General features: G+C 47.3%; 2 protein-coding genes across 2 annotated transcripts in view; both read right to left on the bottom strand.

Moving 5' to 3' along the window:
- The window catches only part of LOC127044897 (indoleamine 2,3-dioxygenase 1-like), a 45,386-nt gene extending 41,927 nt beyond the window's left edge, over nt 1-3,459 (bottom strand). Inside the window, exon 1 of the mRNA XM_050940168.1 lies at nt 3,398-3,459. The gene's annotated coding sequence lies outside the window, so the exon portion shown is untranslated. The remainder of the gene's footprint in view (nt 1-3,397) is intronic.
- Nucleotides 3,460-8,729: 5,270 nt separating this feature from the next.
- Nucleotides 8,730-15,165, bottom strand: part of LOC127044683 (disintegrin and metalloproteinase domain-containing protein 2-like) — a 92,807-nt gene continuing 86,371 nt past the window's right edge. The window contains exons 23-26 of the mRNA XM_050939759.1: nt 10,119-10,266; nt 9,538-10,069; nt 9,120-9,485; nt 8,730-8,814 (exon numbers count right to left, since the gene is read on the bottom strand). Of these exons, the coding sequence (XP_050795716.1) occupies nt 8,730-8,814; nt 9,120-9,485; nt 9,538-10,069; nt 10,119-10,266 (1,131 nt within the window). The remainder of the gene's footprint in view (nt 8,815-9,119; nt 9,486-9,537; nt 10,070-10,118; nt 10,267-15,165) is intronic.

Below are 15,165 nucleotides of genomic sequence, written 5' to 3'. Positions count from 1 at the left end.
CAAAGCAAATAAAGTATTTGAAAAAAGGAAAATTTTCTCCCCAACCAGCAGTAAAAGGCAGGCTTGTGTTAGAAAATAAATCCCTACTAGTCACTCCATGAGGTAACACTGTATTAATTTAATTTAGGAAAGTTTGTAAAATCACAAAGAAAACATGTCAACTTTTTTGTTTTTTTCAAAAGTAGAATCACCTCCTCTCCTGCCACACATGGATCATTTCTCTTTGGTACAACAACATGCCACCTGTAACAGCTACTCTTACACACAGCCCGTTTCACAGACTTGCTTTACAAATGTCAGGCTAGAACCACTGCTCAGATTTATTGACAGACTCCCCTGGACATCAATGCAGTTTTGCTGATGTACACTAGCTGAGGATCGGGTCCATAGATCCCTCCCAAGAATAGCAGACTGCACTGTCAAGGTTCCCTCCCAACTCTTAACTTTAGGGTACAGATGTGCGGACCTGCATGAAAGACCCCCTAAGCTTATTTCTCCCAATTTAAGGTAGGTTTTAATACTCTGCCACACCAAGTGCTTTAACAAGAAATGAGGGAGGAGGAACTCCAAGTGGTCCTTTCCCTAAGCTATCCCTCCCCCCAAGCCCTTACACCCCTTTTCCTGGGTAGGCTTGAGAAATAGCCCTCTAAGCTCCTACACCCCTTACTCTGGGAAGGCTTGGTAATCCCCTCACCAATTAGTCCTAGTGAACACAGATCCAAACCCTTTGATTTTTCGTCATTTTAAGATCCATCAGGTTCTTAAAAATTGTATTAAAACAAATGGTACAATTTCTTTTCTCTCTGCAAAATCAGGATTGAATATGATTACCCTGTAAAGTTATTTTCTAAGAGCCCAGAGGACCCCTCTGTAGCCTTAGGTTCAAAGTTACGGCAAACAGAGGTTAACCCTCTAGCAAAAAGCTAATCTTGTGGCGCCTTATAGACTCTTACCAGTTGAGAAAACACAGCGAAAAACTATCAAGCCTTGCCTGGCTGTTACTTACAAGTTTGACATATGCGAGACTGGAGCCGAAAGATTTGGAGACCAGGGATTGATGTCCAGTCCCTCTTAGTCCCAAGAGCGAACGCCCCCAAAAACTAAGAGCACACAAACAAAAGCCTCTCGCCTAAGATTTGAAAGTCTCTTGTCCCGTTATTGGTCCTTTGGGTCGGGTGTCGGCTAGGTTACCTGAGCTTCTTAACCCTTTTAGGAAAAGCCTTTGGGTGCCTCTGGCTAGGAGGGATTTTATAGTATTGTATACAGGAGGATTGTTACCCTTCCCTTTGACATACACAAAGTCATCTTATATAGTCTCATGGTTCTTCAAGAACATCCTTTGTTCCTAGGTAGCACATTTGCATTCCACCACAGTTGAGACAGTTCACTGTCCCTGCTGCCAGCTATCAAGCATAACAATCAAATATAACCAATTTGTCTTTCGATTCAAGGAGAGTGTCTTTCTATATTTTAGTTCTGACAAATCCCACAATCTTCAAGTGCGTTGATACCTATAGCTATGAGTGAGCATGATTTGTCCACACACACAGCTACTGCTCTTGACTTTATATGAAGGGTGCTCAGATATCAGTCACTAGTAGACTTCTTCCCTCTACAGTCAGCTGATGTCAAATAGGCAGCTGTTTACAAGGAGGAACTAAGAGGAGAGTCATCTCTATAGGGTTTTTTCTCTCCTTAATTTCAAAATCAAACTAAGCACTTTGGCGTAAGTACGTCAAACATACCTAGTTACACAACTGTAAGACAGACAGTAGTTAGGTATCATACAGCAGATTTGGGCCCCTGTGTACTCACATGTAAAGCCAGGAGACTGAACAAGCTACTTTGCTTCTTAGTCCGATCTTGACAAGTAGACACATGTCTAAGTTTAGACTGCCCGTTCCTAACTCCAGAATGGCTTGGGTTTTATTCTAAGGGGAGTTACCGGCAGTGCTGCCCGCAGAAGTAAGATGTGTGCAACGTATTCCCTGCCCTCCGATTCAAAAACTCTGACAAGCTATTTTATTTTGAATGACTAAAGGACCTCTGACTGGAAAACACTCGTGCTTCAGCTCAGGCCGTAGAACTATGGTTATTTTACATTAGAAATTCAGCCTTCGTCCAGCTTCTCCCCACCCCCCGCCCCGCCCCTTGTCATAATCCTACAAGCTCACCGGCTGTCCATGGCTTAGGTCAGTCATCAGGGCAGTAAAACCTGAGTGATGGATGTTTGTAAAAAGCTATTGAATTATTTTAAATTCTGCTAATAAATCCAGGTTTTATTCAAACCTTTTCCAACAACATGTTTAGTAGAAGAGAAGACAAGACAACAGAAGATTGAGTAAGACACACAAGCACCCCCTGTCAAGACCGCACCGCACATTTCATTCCTATTATGTAATTAAATGGACGAACATTGGCCTCCTTTACACGTAAAAGGAGAGAATGTAGCCAATTTTAGGAGACAGATTTATACCCTTTTTGGGGTGCTGTAACCTAACGCATTCTTTTCCCCAGCTGTAACCAAGTTTTCAATACAGCCACATTCATAACTCCAAGGTTCTAGAATTACAAACTGACCCGTCAACAACACGCCTCATTTGGAGCTGGAGTTACGCAATCAGGCTGCAGCGGAGACCCGACGCCACCCCGCCACTACTTTAAAAAGTAGTCGGTTTAACACAGTACCGTAAAGAGTAAGCAGCGTTTTTCTTCGGCAGAGTACAGTTTCAAAGGTTTACAAGTGAACATTGCAATGTGTGTCAAAGAACAACCATAATGTTTGGTTCACAGTTATGAACATCTTGCTAATGGAGGTTGTTAAAAGCACAGTCGAACTTCAGAGTTACAGCCCGGAAATGATGGCGTTTTCTCATACTATGCTTTTCTGTTATCAGAGGCCTGAACTCAGGCTGCTTCAGAGTTTGAGGGAGAACTGCTGCAGACGACAAAAGCCCTTCCGGCTCCTAATCCTTTTAAATCTCATGAACGTCAAGCTAAGAGAAACTGCATCTAGGAGTTATTGTTTGTACCTAATTTCAAATAGCTGTCCAGAGTCTGGAATCTGAAAAAAGTTTGATGATATTCAGTCTCCCTGATCATGTAGCCTTTCCTGTTCTCTTTAGAGGATATTAAGAACAACATTAACAGTGGTAGGAATACGTGATTCTCACCATGAACGTAAGCCTCACTTCCATACTTATCAAAACAAATTCACAACCTTGCCAAAAATAAATTGATTTGCTTACAACCCAGCACTGTTTCACAGCTTCAGTTCGCTACTGGCCACTATATATGTTCAATTCTCTTCTCCTAGGACTATAATTATTCACTCTTTACATACAAAGTAGCTCTTCAGCCTTCCAGTAGAGCCAATCAATTCACACGTGCAACCTACTTGAGTTTACGGAGAGCGGACGTACATACGAGAAACTTAATGCTGCGGTTGCCAAATCGGTCCCTTTGAGCGTCCGTGTCTCTGTGGAACCCGGTTTGCTTTTTGTGCCAGGCGGGAGCAAAGCAAAAGGGTAAGTGGCAGGAGAGACAAACCATTGCATTATTCAGAACGCCGATTCAGCCGGTCATTTCTACTAACTGCGAGGAATTGTCAGAGGCTAGGGTTGTCTGGCGCTATTTTGGTACAGATGTGCCCATTGTTACTGTACAGATTAATTGACACCGGTATAAGCCAAGAGGAGCTTGGGTAAACTGTAGGGCAAAAAAAAAAAAAACAAAAAAAAAAAAAACAAAAAAACCACAAAAACACAAACACACAACCTTAGCCACCTCCCGCTTTCCTTCAAACACTCCCTCTGGCCTGACTCGGATCCTGGCAGAAATCTGTGCTCCATTTTTGTCCTTTTCAAAATCCATACTGACCTCCCTGAAGAGACTCAATGCTCTGCTCTTGGCTGCTTCTGATCATTAAAGACCCCATGATGTTTTTTGTAAGAGCGGAGGCATCAGCTCTAAGGGAGTAAAAACTTATGTGACATTGGTCTACGTTCCCCCGGCAGATTCCGTAGGACACTATTATCAGTCTTTCCCCATCCTGCACGTTCTGCTGCACGTCATTATATAGCTGCACTTGCATGTCAGCAGTGGATGTGGAAATCCCTACCTAAGATTTCACATCCGTAAGAGCAAAGGGCTTTGGGATCCTTCACGATGAAAAATGGTACATAAAATGGAAACAGCTGCTATATAATATGCTAGGTAACTATAAGACAGGATAGCTTTAAAGGAAATAATACCATCGTCTGCATTGCGTTAGTGGTACAGGACCGACACGGTATCTGGCAAAACCTGTTATTTTTGCGACATTTGGTTTAACGAACACCGACTCTTGCCTTTGCAAAAAAGAGAGCTGCGCAGTGTGGGTGTTTATCACGGGAGATGGAACTCCATGCCAAAGCCAGGGCCATTACTATATAGTTATACGTGTGTATGACGAAACATCTTCTTGGCACCACGCTGAAATTCTATTGCAATATTCTGGGATATCACGTGCATCAAGACTTGCTCGACATACTGTCCCTTGTGGAAGTAATACAAGATAGAGATTTCTTGTTTGTAGAGGAAGAGTTTGATTTCCTGGTTGCTGTAGTTTAACATCCTAACCTGGGTTGCCTTTGGGGACCCATTCTGCCCCCTGCCATAACACTGGCCTTACACAGGTGGTTTGTTTCCCGGTGCCAGGCCCATCATTTAGGATTTGCCATTTCAGGCCGCATGAGGATGAGATTTAAAGGCACCGGATGTGCTAGAGCCAGTGACAAGTGGAGGATAAAAGGAGTCATTGCCTTTTGCATGTTTAGCCATTTGTTTTAAAAGTGTAAACATACAAATGTGCTCATAGTATTGCCTGTACCTGTTTCTTATGCATAATGCGTGCAGATAGTGCGAACCAGAGTTCAAAAGAAAATAGAAGGGAGTCTTTTTGTTTCACTTTAGTGCACTCCCATTTCAGTTCTGGAATTACCTGAAGAGTGTTAGAAAAAGGCAGGCTCTGGAATTAATGCTAAATAAATAGTCAAACTGAAATGGATTCCCATACCTATTATTTGTGGTTGATTCGTTTATGTTTGGTAAAAAATATCAAAGAAATTTAATAGAATGGGACCTTTCCCTGTATAAAATGCCAAATAAGATATGCTTTTTGGTCTAAGCAACACCAAGCTCCCAATGGGAGCTAAACCAGCTGGCTGCTAAAGGCGGGAGCGCTTTCTAAGCCATTTTCCATTAAGGTCTCCAGCATGGCAGTGAGAGCAGCGGTGTTCGAAACTGATGCACACCATTGTGCAAAAAGACCACATGCTGCAGGTGGTGTTCAGGCAGTGAGATGATTCAGTTATGTACACTGGTTACTATAGAGACACGCTCGTCTCCACAGGAAGGGCCAAAACAGCCCTCCGTCACCGTAAGTTTGATGGGTGCCCCCTGCTCTTTATGGTGCCGAACGTTAAACCTACACATCTGAGATTTCACATCTTCTGCCAGGCTAAAATGTCTCTGGGTACATTTTCAGAGTTCTTACACTCCAACTCACTCACGCTCCCTTGACAGCCAGCCACACACACACACACGTTGCATTCTCTCACTGGAACAGCTATTTGTGCTAATGAAGTTAAATCAGAAAGACATTCAGTGCATTTTATGAAGAACCTCGTTATGTAAAAACAACAACGAGGAATCCTTGTGGCACCTTGGAGACATGCCTAAATAAATTAGTTAAAGCTTTCGTGGGCCATAACCCACTTCATCACATGCATGGAGCGGAAAAATATAGTAAGCAGGTATATTTATACAACACATGAAAAGATGGGAGTTGCCTTACCAAGTTGTGGGTGGGGGAGGAGGAAGGGGAGTCAGTGCTAACAAGGCCAATTCAATCAGGGTGGATGTGGCCCATTTCCTACAGCTCACAAGAAGGGGTGAATAATCACAGGGAAAAACAGTTACCTTTGTAAGTGTTGTTCTTCGAGATTCATTGCTTATATCAATTCCAATTAGATGTGCGCACACCACTGGTCACGTCAACACGAAAACCATTTCCACGTTACCACATATGTGGCCTGAGTAGAGGGCTTCCTGCCTTACGGTGTCCAAACACAGAAGCTCCGTACAGTTCAGCCATGAGGCTTCCAAGCCATGAGGTGGAGAGACCACAGGTCAGGATGACAAAGGCGACAGTGGTCCTGAGGGAGCAGGTCGGGAAGAGGCAGCAACGGGACTGGAACGTCCACCGACGGTTCTAACAGCTTGGTGTCCCAATGCTGGCGAGGCCATGCTAGAGCTACCAGAATCCTCCTCGCCCCGTCCCTGCGGATCTTGAGCATGAGGGGAAATGGAGGAAAGGCATGAAGCAGGCAGTCTGTCCAGGGAAGCTGGAAAAACGTCCGTTAGGGAGCCCAGGCTGCGACCTTGGAAGTGTAGCCTATAGGACTAACCTGCTTGCTTAATTATAAAGTATTTATTGTAATTGGTTTAATATAAATCTATAAACCGAAGTAAATTTGGCTGTAATGCAGGAGACCTATAGACCATATCCTGTATGTTAAGCTAATGCAAAGTTAGCATATCTGTATTAACATCTTTTACCCATAAAGCACAGTTACCGATATCGTTACCTAAATAGATGAGTACCCACGCCTATGTCTACGACCTTTATCTAGGCCAATAGACAATGGAGAATAGCATGCGGGGAGGGGGCTTTCAATTTGTACCCACAGACTTAACAGGGACATCACAAGGAAAAGCATGTGCTTGAGTATTCTCACTTACATTCTATTTCTCTTCTCTATCTAAGATGTATAGCCTACTAATAGTAGTAGGCTATACTTGTTCTTCTTAAACTTTAAGTTTCAAGGGAACTAGGCTAAGCTTGGTTTCCCTAAGTTTTATTCTTAGTTTGTTTATTAGGTTTTGATTTTAAGTTTTACCTGACTAACTTAAACTTAAAAAGTTAATTTTGACAGAAAAATCTAATGCTAAAAGCTAAGCACTCAAGAATTGAGAAACCTGAACTGCAAGGCTAGTCCTGTCTCTCTTACCACCAGAGTATCAAGGAAGGGTGTGAGTATATTAACCAAAGCTTTGTAGCATATAAAATACGCTATTACCATATGTCTCTTTGGAATAGCAATAATGCAATTGTAACTCTGGGTATTTTACCATTTCACTGATTTTAATGAGAAGTCTTTACGACTATATCTGTCTCACTGTGAGCTTCCTGTCATACCCCAGAGGGTCCTTTATAAATTCTGTGGAGCCTGATCCGGGACAAGAACTTCTATTTTCTGATCAAACAGATTGGCAAGCCTAAAGCCCAGACTAATAATCAATTTAATTTAATCATCATATTGATTCAATTAACATTAGTATTATTACTACACCCTAAATCAGGCTACAGAAGGAGCAGAATGCTGGGCACTTCCCGTTTCTGCGGGTGGCAAACAAGTCAATCTGGGGAAATCCCCACCTTTGAAAATGGGGTGGATGACATCCGGCCACAGGGACCACTCATGTGAGGGAATGACCTGCTGAGGTGGTCCGCCAGGAGGTTCTGGATCCCAGGAAGAAAGGACACTACCAGATGACTGGAGCGGGCTATGAAGAACTCCCACAATCAAATGGCTTCCTGGCAGAGGGGTGAGGAATGGGCCCCCGCCCCCCCCCCACTTGTTGATATAGAACATGTTTGTGGTGTCATCCATGAGACCCACCACACAATGACCACACAGGTGCGCTGAAAGGCTTAGCAAGCAAGGCACACCACCATCGGATCCCTGACATTGATATGGAGGGAAGAGCTCGGATGGAGACCACAGGCCCTGAGTTGGAAGGTTTCCCAGATGAGCGCCCCATTCCCAGAGCTATGTATCAGTGACTAGGGACAAGGAAGTCTGGGGGCTGTGAAAGGGGACTCCCTTGCACACCACCCAGGGATCTAGCCACCAGAGGAAGGAGGCGAGGACCCGCTCCGGGACGGTGACCACCGAATTCAGGCTGTCGAGCCCCGGGTGGTAAGCTGACACAAGCCACGCTTGTAACGGCTGGAACCTGGCATGCCAGGTCACGTATGTACACAAAACCACGTGGCCAAGTAAACTCGGGCAACCTCTTGCTGTTGAGGTCGGGAAGCTGTGAAGGCCCCGAATGAGGCCCGCGATAGCTTCGAAATGAGAGTCTGGTAGGAGGGCCCACACCTGAATGGCGTCCAGGACCGCCCAGGTGAACTATATCCTCTGGGTCGGTTCGAGGGTCGACTTTACTACATTGAGGAGGAGACCCAGCCATCTGAACATACAAATGACCAGGCAGAGGTGGGACTGCACCTGGTCTCTGGTGTGGTCTGAAGCAACAGTTGTCGAGATAAGGCTACGCTTGCACCCGCCATCGACGGAGGAAGGGAGCCGTGACCGACATACGCTTGGTGAACACCCACGGGGCCATGGAAAGGCAGAATGGGAGGCCCGTAAACTGGTAATGTTCGTGGAAGACCACAAAGCGTAGGAAGTGCCTGTGCGCCAGATAAATCGCCATGTGGAGGTACGCGTTCTTCATGTCAAGGGTGGCGTACCAGTCTCCCTCCACAGAAGGAATCACTGTGCCCAAGGAGACCGTGCAGAACTTCAACTTGACCATGAACTTGTTGAGTCCACGCAGGTCCAGAGGCCCCCTTTGGCCTTGGAGATTAGGAAATAATCGGGAGTAAAACCCCTTGCCCCTTACTTCCCGCAGAACCTCCTCTCCACCCCCAGGGCGAGGAGCACCTGAACCTCCTGAATAAGAACTTCCTCGTGAGAGGAGTCCCTGAAGAGGGAAGGGGAAGGAGGGTGCAAGAGCGTGGAGGAACAAAGTTGGAGATAGTATCCCACTTCCACCATGAAGGACCCAGCGGTCCAAGGTTGAGACCAAGCATGGCAGAAATGGGATAAAACAATTCAAGAGCGGAGGGGACGGATCCTTGGGGGAGTCTAGTACGCCGTCCTCAGGCGTCCCTTCAAAAGGCCTGCTGGGAAGCCAACAATGGTTTGGTGAGGCCCTGGCCTTGCCCAGACGGGAGGTTGGAAGGCTTCTTTCTGCCATTCCACCCCTGCCGCCTGTAAAACTCCTGCCTTGGCCGAGGAGGGTAGGAGCGCTGCTGCGGCTTGAAGTTTTCCTGGTGGGTTGCCAGGATATGCGTACCCAGGGACTTCATGGTCGCCTGCAAGTCTTTAGGCTGCATAGCCTTAGAGTCGGTCTGCTCCACGAACAGAACCTCCCCACCAAAGGGTAGGTCCTTCAGCGTCTGCTGAACCGCCAAGAGCAGGCCAGAGGCTTGCAGCCAGGAGATGCCCCTCATGGCAATCCCAGAGGACAAGGTACATGCAGCCGCGTCTGCGGCATCCAGTGAGGCCTGCAAAGAGGTCCGTGCCACTGTCTTGTTCTCATCAGCGAGGGCCCCAAACTCCTCTGGACTCAGGACACACAAGGTCCTTGAACTTCGGCACAGAGTTCCAGGAGTTACAACTGTAACAGCCCACGAGCACCCACTGATTGGCGATGCGGAGTTGAAGCCCACCCGTAGAGTAGACCTTACGGCCAAACAAGTCCAGGAGCTTGGCGTCCTTCGATTTGGGCACAGGGGCCAGCTGTCCTTGCCGATCCTTTTCATTCACAGCCGCAACCACGAGTGAACAGGGCTGTGGATGTGTAAACAGGTAATCGTATCCCTTCAAGGGGACAAAGTATGTGTGTTCCATCCCTTTGGCCGTAGAAGGAACGGAGGCTGGGGTCTGCCAGATGCTCTTGGCATTAGTCTGGATGGTCCCAATGAGGGGCAGGACCACCCTCCAGGTACCTTCTGGGGCCCAAATGTCCACCACCGGGTCCTCAGATTCCACCACCTCCTCCAGGATCATGTTGTGTGCAACCGTGCGCAGGAAGGCCTGATGAGCATGGATATCTATGGGGGGAGGCCCGGAGAGATAGGACGTGTCTGCCATGGCCCTGCCCCCAGCTTCAGAGTGGCCATGGTCCAACTGGCAGCGGTCCCGGTCTGAAAACCTCAATCCTCTTTCTGACCCTGAGGAATGAGAACCAGATTATGAAGGCCAGGGTGGCACCAAGCAAACCTGCGCCGGTGAGTGGCAAGGAGGAGAAGCGGAGCCATGCTGTGAAGTTAGGGAGCGGTGCCGAGACCTGGAATGGCGCCAGGTCCAGGATCTGCTCTGCAACTGGCGGGCAGAGCATTGGCGCCGCGATCAGGAGCGCCAACGCAAACTAGAACGGTATCGCGAATATGACCGGCATCACAATGGAGAGTGGCACCAGGACTCCAAACAGTGCCAGGAATGGGAACAGGGCCGAGACTCAACCTCTAGTGCCAATGAGTGGATCGGCACCGGCTTGCCCCGAGACAGTACCATCCACTGGGGCTGTCATAAACAGATAGCTAAGGGTTAATGTCTCTTTCACCTGAAGCACCTGACCAGAGGACCAATCAGGAAACCGGATTTTTTCAACTCTGGGTGGAGGGAAGTTTGTGTCTGAGTCTTTGTTTTCTGTCTGCCTGCTTTCTCTGAGCTTTGGAGAAGTAGTTTCTGCTTTCTAATCTTCTGTTTCTAAGTGTAAGGACAAAGAGATCAGATAGTAAGTTATATGGTTTCTTTTCTTTGGTATTTACATGTCTATAGTTGCTGGAGTGCTTTGATTTGTATTCTTTTTGAATAAGGCTGTTTATTCATATTTCTTTTAAGCAATTAACCCTGTATTTTGTCACCTTAATACAGAGAGACCATTTGTATGTATTTTTCTTTTTTAAAACGTGTTAAAGTTTTCTTTACTGGGAAATTTCAGGGAAATTGAGTCTGTACTCACCAGGGAATTGGTGGGAGGAAGAAATCAGGGGGAGATCTGTGTGTGTTGGATTTGCTAGCCTGATTTTGCATTCCCTCTGGGTGAAGAGGAAAGTGCTTTTGTTTCCAGGACTGGGAACGGAGAGGGGGAGTCATTCTGTTTGGATTCACAGAGCTTGTGTCTGTGTATCTCTCCAGGAGCACCTGGAGAGGGGAAAGGGAAAAAGGATTATTTCCTTTTGTTGTAAGACTCAAGGGATTTGGGTCTTGGGGTCCCCAGGGAAGGTTTTTCAGGGGGACCAGAGTGCCCCAAAACACTCTAATTTTTTGGGTGGTGGCAGCAAGTACCAGGTCCCAGCTGGTAACTAAGCTTGGAGGTTTTCATGCTAACCCCCATATTTTGGACGCTAAGGTCCAAATCTGGAACTAAAGGTATGATATGGTGGCAGCGGTTACGGGATAGACAAAATCCAGAAGCCAGTAGGAATATTATTTTTTTCTCTTCTCTGCTAAGGGCTTTTTAGCAGAGAGAAACAGTTTGGGTTTAAAAGAGAATTTTTTTTTCTGCTCTCTCTGGCAGATTGTGGCTTGCATGTTAAGCAAGAAGCCATTACCAGACTGTTAAGGGTCTTTTGTCACACAATAGCCCTCCCATTAGGAGGCAAGTACCAGCACTATATACATGCAAATAAAGTGGTTTTTCTGGTTTCCTTTCATTGAACATTAGCTAGAGAGAGAAAGGGAAAAAAGCATTGTTGCTAGGCAGACCCCAGGAGGCAACAGAGCCTGCAGTTCAGAAGATAAACACCAGAGGGCACCCCAACCCAGGAAAACAGGAACCATGACTTTTAAGGCAAAAATTGAGGCCGAAGAACAAAATCAAAGAAGCTGAACACAGGCGACAACTGGAAATAAAACAAAAAGAGATGGAGATGAAAGAAAGAGAAGAACAAATCAAACAGGCAGCACACAAAAGAAAACTAGAAGAAGAAGAGTTGGCCCACAGAAGGAAGCAAGAAGAAGAAGAGGCGGCCCACCACCGAGACATGGAAAAACAACAAAAAGAAAATGAAGAGAAGGAAAAACAGAGAAAACATGAACTGGACTTGGCGCAAGCTGGGCTGCATGTGCCAGCCAATCCTAACAACCCTTCGCCAATTATGGTTCCACATCACAGAAAATTTCCCACCTACAAGGCAGGTGATGACACTCAGGCCTTCTTGGAAAATTTTGAAAGAGCCTGTCTTGGGTACAGCATCCCCGAAGACCAGTACATGGTAGAATTGAGGTCACAGCTCAGTGGACCTTTAGCAGAGGTGGCAGCTGAAATGCCTAAGCAGCAAATGAATGACTGACTATAAACTTTTTCAAACCAAGGCCAGATACAGAATGGGGATAACCCCAGAGCATGCCCGTCGGCGTTTCAGAACCCAAAAGTGGAAACCAGATGTGTCATTTCCCAAACACGCCTACTACGTTGCAAAAAATTATGAGGCCTGGATATCAGGACACGTTAAAACCTTGGAAGAACTGCACCTCCTCATACAAATGGAGCAGTTCTTGGATGGTGTTCCTGAAGACATCACACGGTACATACAAGATGGAAAACCCAAAGATCTCGCTGAGGCGGGGGAGATTGGAGCCAAATGGATGGAAGTGGCAGAAAGCAAGAAAGCTACTGTCAAGGGGAACGATTACCCCAGGGGGCACACCGACCATAAAGCCTACAACCGAGGACAGCCAAAGACCCCACATACAACCCAAGTAAAGCCACAGACACCCTACTCTTCCACCTCACCAGTCTCCAGTAACTCACCTCGGCCCAGTGACCCATCAGATGGAAGATGCTTTAAGTGTAATGAACTGGAACATATCAAGGCCAACTGTCCAAAGAACACCATGCGAGTGCAATTCATTACACCACCATCACACCAAAGATCCCCAGGCCCGGATGCCTCTCAAATACCCTTGGAGCGAAGGGAAAAATTGAGAGTGGGCGGAAAGAAGGTTACTGCGTGGAGAGACACGGGGGCACAAGTGTCAGCTATCCACCAATCCTTCGTTGACCCCAAATTCATCAACCCAAAGGCCAAAGTTACAATTTAACCCTTCATGTCACAAGCTGTAGACTTGCCTACAGCTCAACTGCCTGTCCAGTACAAAGGCTGGTCAGGAATGTGGACTTTTGCAGTCTATGACAATTATCCTATCCCCATGCTACTGGGGGAAGACTTGGCCGACCAGGTGAAGCGGGCCAAGCAAGTGGGAATGGTTACACGTAGCCAAACCAGGCAAGCTTCCAGACCCATTCCTGTTCCTGAACCGTCCACAGAGGCCCCGTCTGTGTTACCAGAGACCCAGACAGAGGTAGTGGACCCGGATTCCATGCCTACCACTGAAACAGCCACAGCACCTCCAGTCCCAGGCCCGGAACTGGAACAGCAACCAGCACCAGCAAGTGCAACCACATCTTCAAACTCAACGCCAGAGGGCGCCAGCGAGCCAGAACTGGCAGAAGCAAAAGACAGCCATACCCAAAAGGCTCAGCCAGAGCCTGAAATACCCTCAGGTGCACCAGCGGAGAGCGGTTCACCAGCAACGGAAACAACCCCATCATCTACATCGCTTCCAGAGGGACCACGCCCAAGTCCACAGTCTGAGGAAGAACTGGTGACCCCAGCCTCAAGGGAACAGTTCCAGACTGAGCAGGAAGCAGATGACGGCCTTCAGAAAGCATGGGCGGCGGCACGGAGCACCCCACCACCTCTCAGCTCTTCTAATCGATCCCGGTTTGTTATAGACCAAGGACTTTTATACAAGGAAATTCTTTCTGGTGGACACCGGGAAGAATGGCAGCCGCAAAAAACAGTTGGTGGTTCCAACGAAGTACCGGGGGAAGCTCTTAAGCTTAGCCCATGGTCATCCCAGTGGCCATGCTGGGGTGAACAGAACCAAGGACCGGTTGGGGAAGTCCTTCCACTGGGAGGGGATGGGCAAGGACGTTGCCAACTATGTCCGGTCTTGTGAGGTATGCCAAAGAGTGGGAAAGCCTCAAGACCAGGTCAAGGCCCCTCTCCAGCCACTCCCCATAATTGAGGTCCCATTTCAGCGAGTAGCTGTGGATATTCTGGGCCCTTTCCCAAAAAAGATGCCCAGAGGAAAGCAGTACGTACTGACTTTAGTGGACTTTGCTACCCGATGGCCGGAAGCAGTAGCTCTAGGCAACACCAGGGCTAACACTGTGTGCCTGGCCCTAACAGACATCTTTGCCAGGGTAGGTTGGCCCTCCGACATCCTTACAGATTCAGGGTCTAATTTCCTGGCAGGGACCATGGAAAAACTGTGGGAAACTCATGGGGTGAATCACTTGGTTGCCACCCCGTACCACCATCAAACCAATGGCCTGGTGGAAAGGTTCAATGGAACTTTGGGGGCCATGATACGAAAATTCATCAACGAATTCTCCAATAATTGGGACCTAGTGTTGCAGCAGGTGCTGTTTGCCTACAGGGCTGTACCACATCCCAGTTTAGGGTTTTCACCATTTGAACTTGTGTATGGTCACGAGGTTAAGGGACCATTACAGTTGGTGAAGCAGCAATGTTCTCCAGGAACTAACATTCCGGACTTTGTAAGCAACCTACAAAGCACCCTCCGACACTCTTTAGCCCTTGCTAGAGAGAACCTAAAGGATGCTCAGGAAGAGCAAAAGGCCTGGTATGACAGACATGCCAGAGAACGTTCCTTCAAGGTAGGAGACCAGGTTATGGTCTTGAAGGCGCAACAGGCCCATAAGATGGAAGCATCATGGGAAGGGCCATTCACGGTCCAAGAGCGCCTGGGAACTGTAAACTACCTCATAGCATTTTCCAATTCCTCACTAAAGCCTAAAGTGTACCATGTTAATTCTCTCAAGCCTTTCTATTCCAGAGACTTACAGGTTTGTCAGTTTACAGTCCAGGGAGGTGAGGCTGAGTGGCCTGACGGTGTCTACTACGACGGGAAAAAAGACGGTGGCGTGGAAGAGGTGAACCTCTCAACCACCCTGGAACGTCTGCAGCGGCGACAGATCAAGGAGCTGTGCACTAGCTTCGCCCCATTGTTCTCAGCCACCCCGGGACGGACTGAACGGGCATACCACTCCATTGACACAGGTAATGCTCACCCAATCAGAACCCCACCCTACCGGGTGTCTCCTCATGCCCAAGCTGCTATAGAACGGGAGATCCAGAACATGCTACAGATGGGTATAATCCGCTCATCTACCAGTGCATGGGCATCTCCAGTGGTTCTGGTACCCAAACCAGATGGGGAAATACGCTTT

Source organism: Gopherus flavomarginatus, chromosome 2 (genome assembly GCF_025201925.1).
Source record: "Gopherus flavomarginatus isolate rGopFla2 chromosome 2, rGopFla2.mat.asm, whole genome shotgun sequence".
NCBI lineage: Eukaryota > Metazoa > Chordata > Testudines > Testudinidae > Gopherus > Gopherus flavomarginatus.
This window is presented reverse-complemented; position numbering and strand designations above follow the sequence as displayed.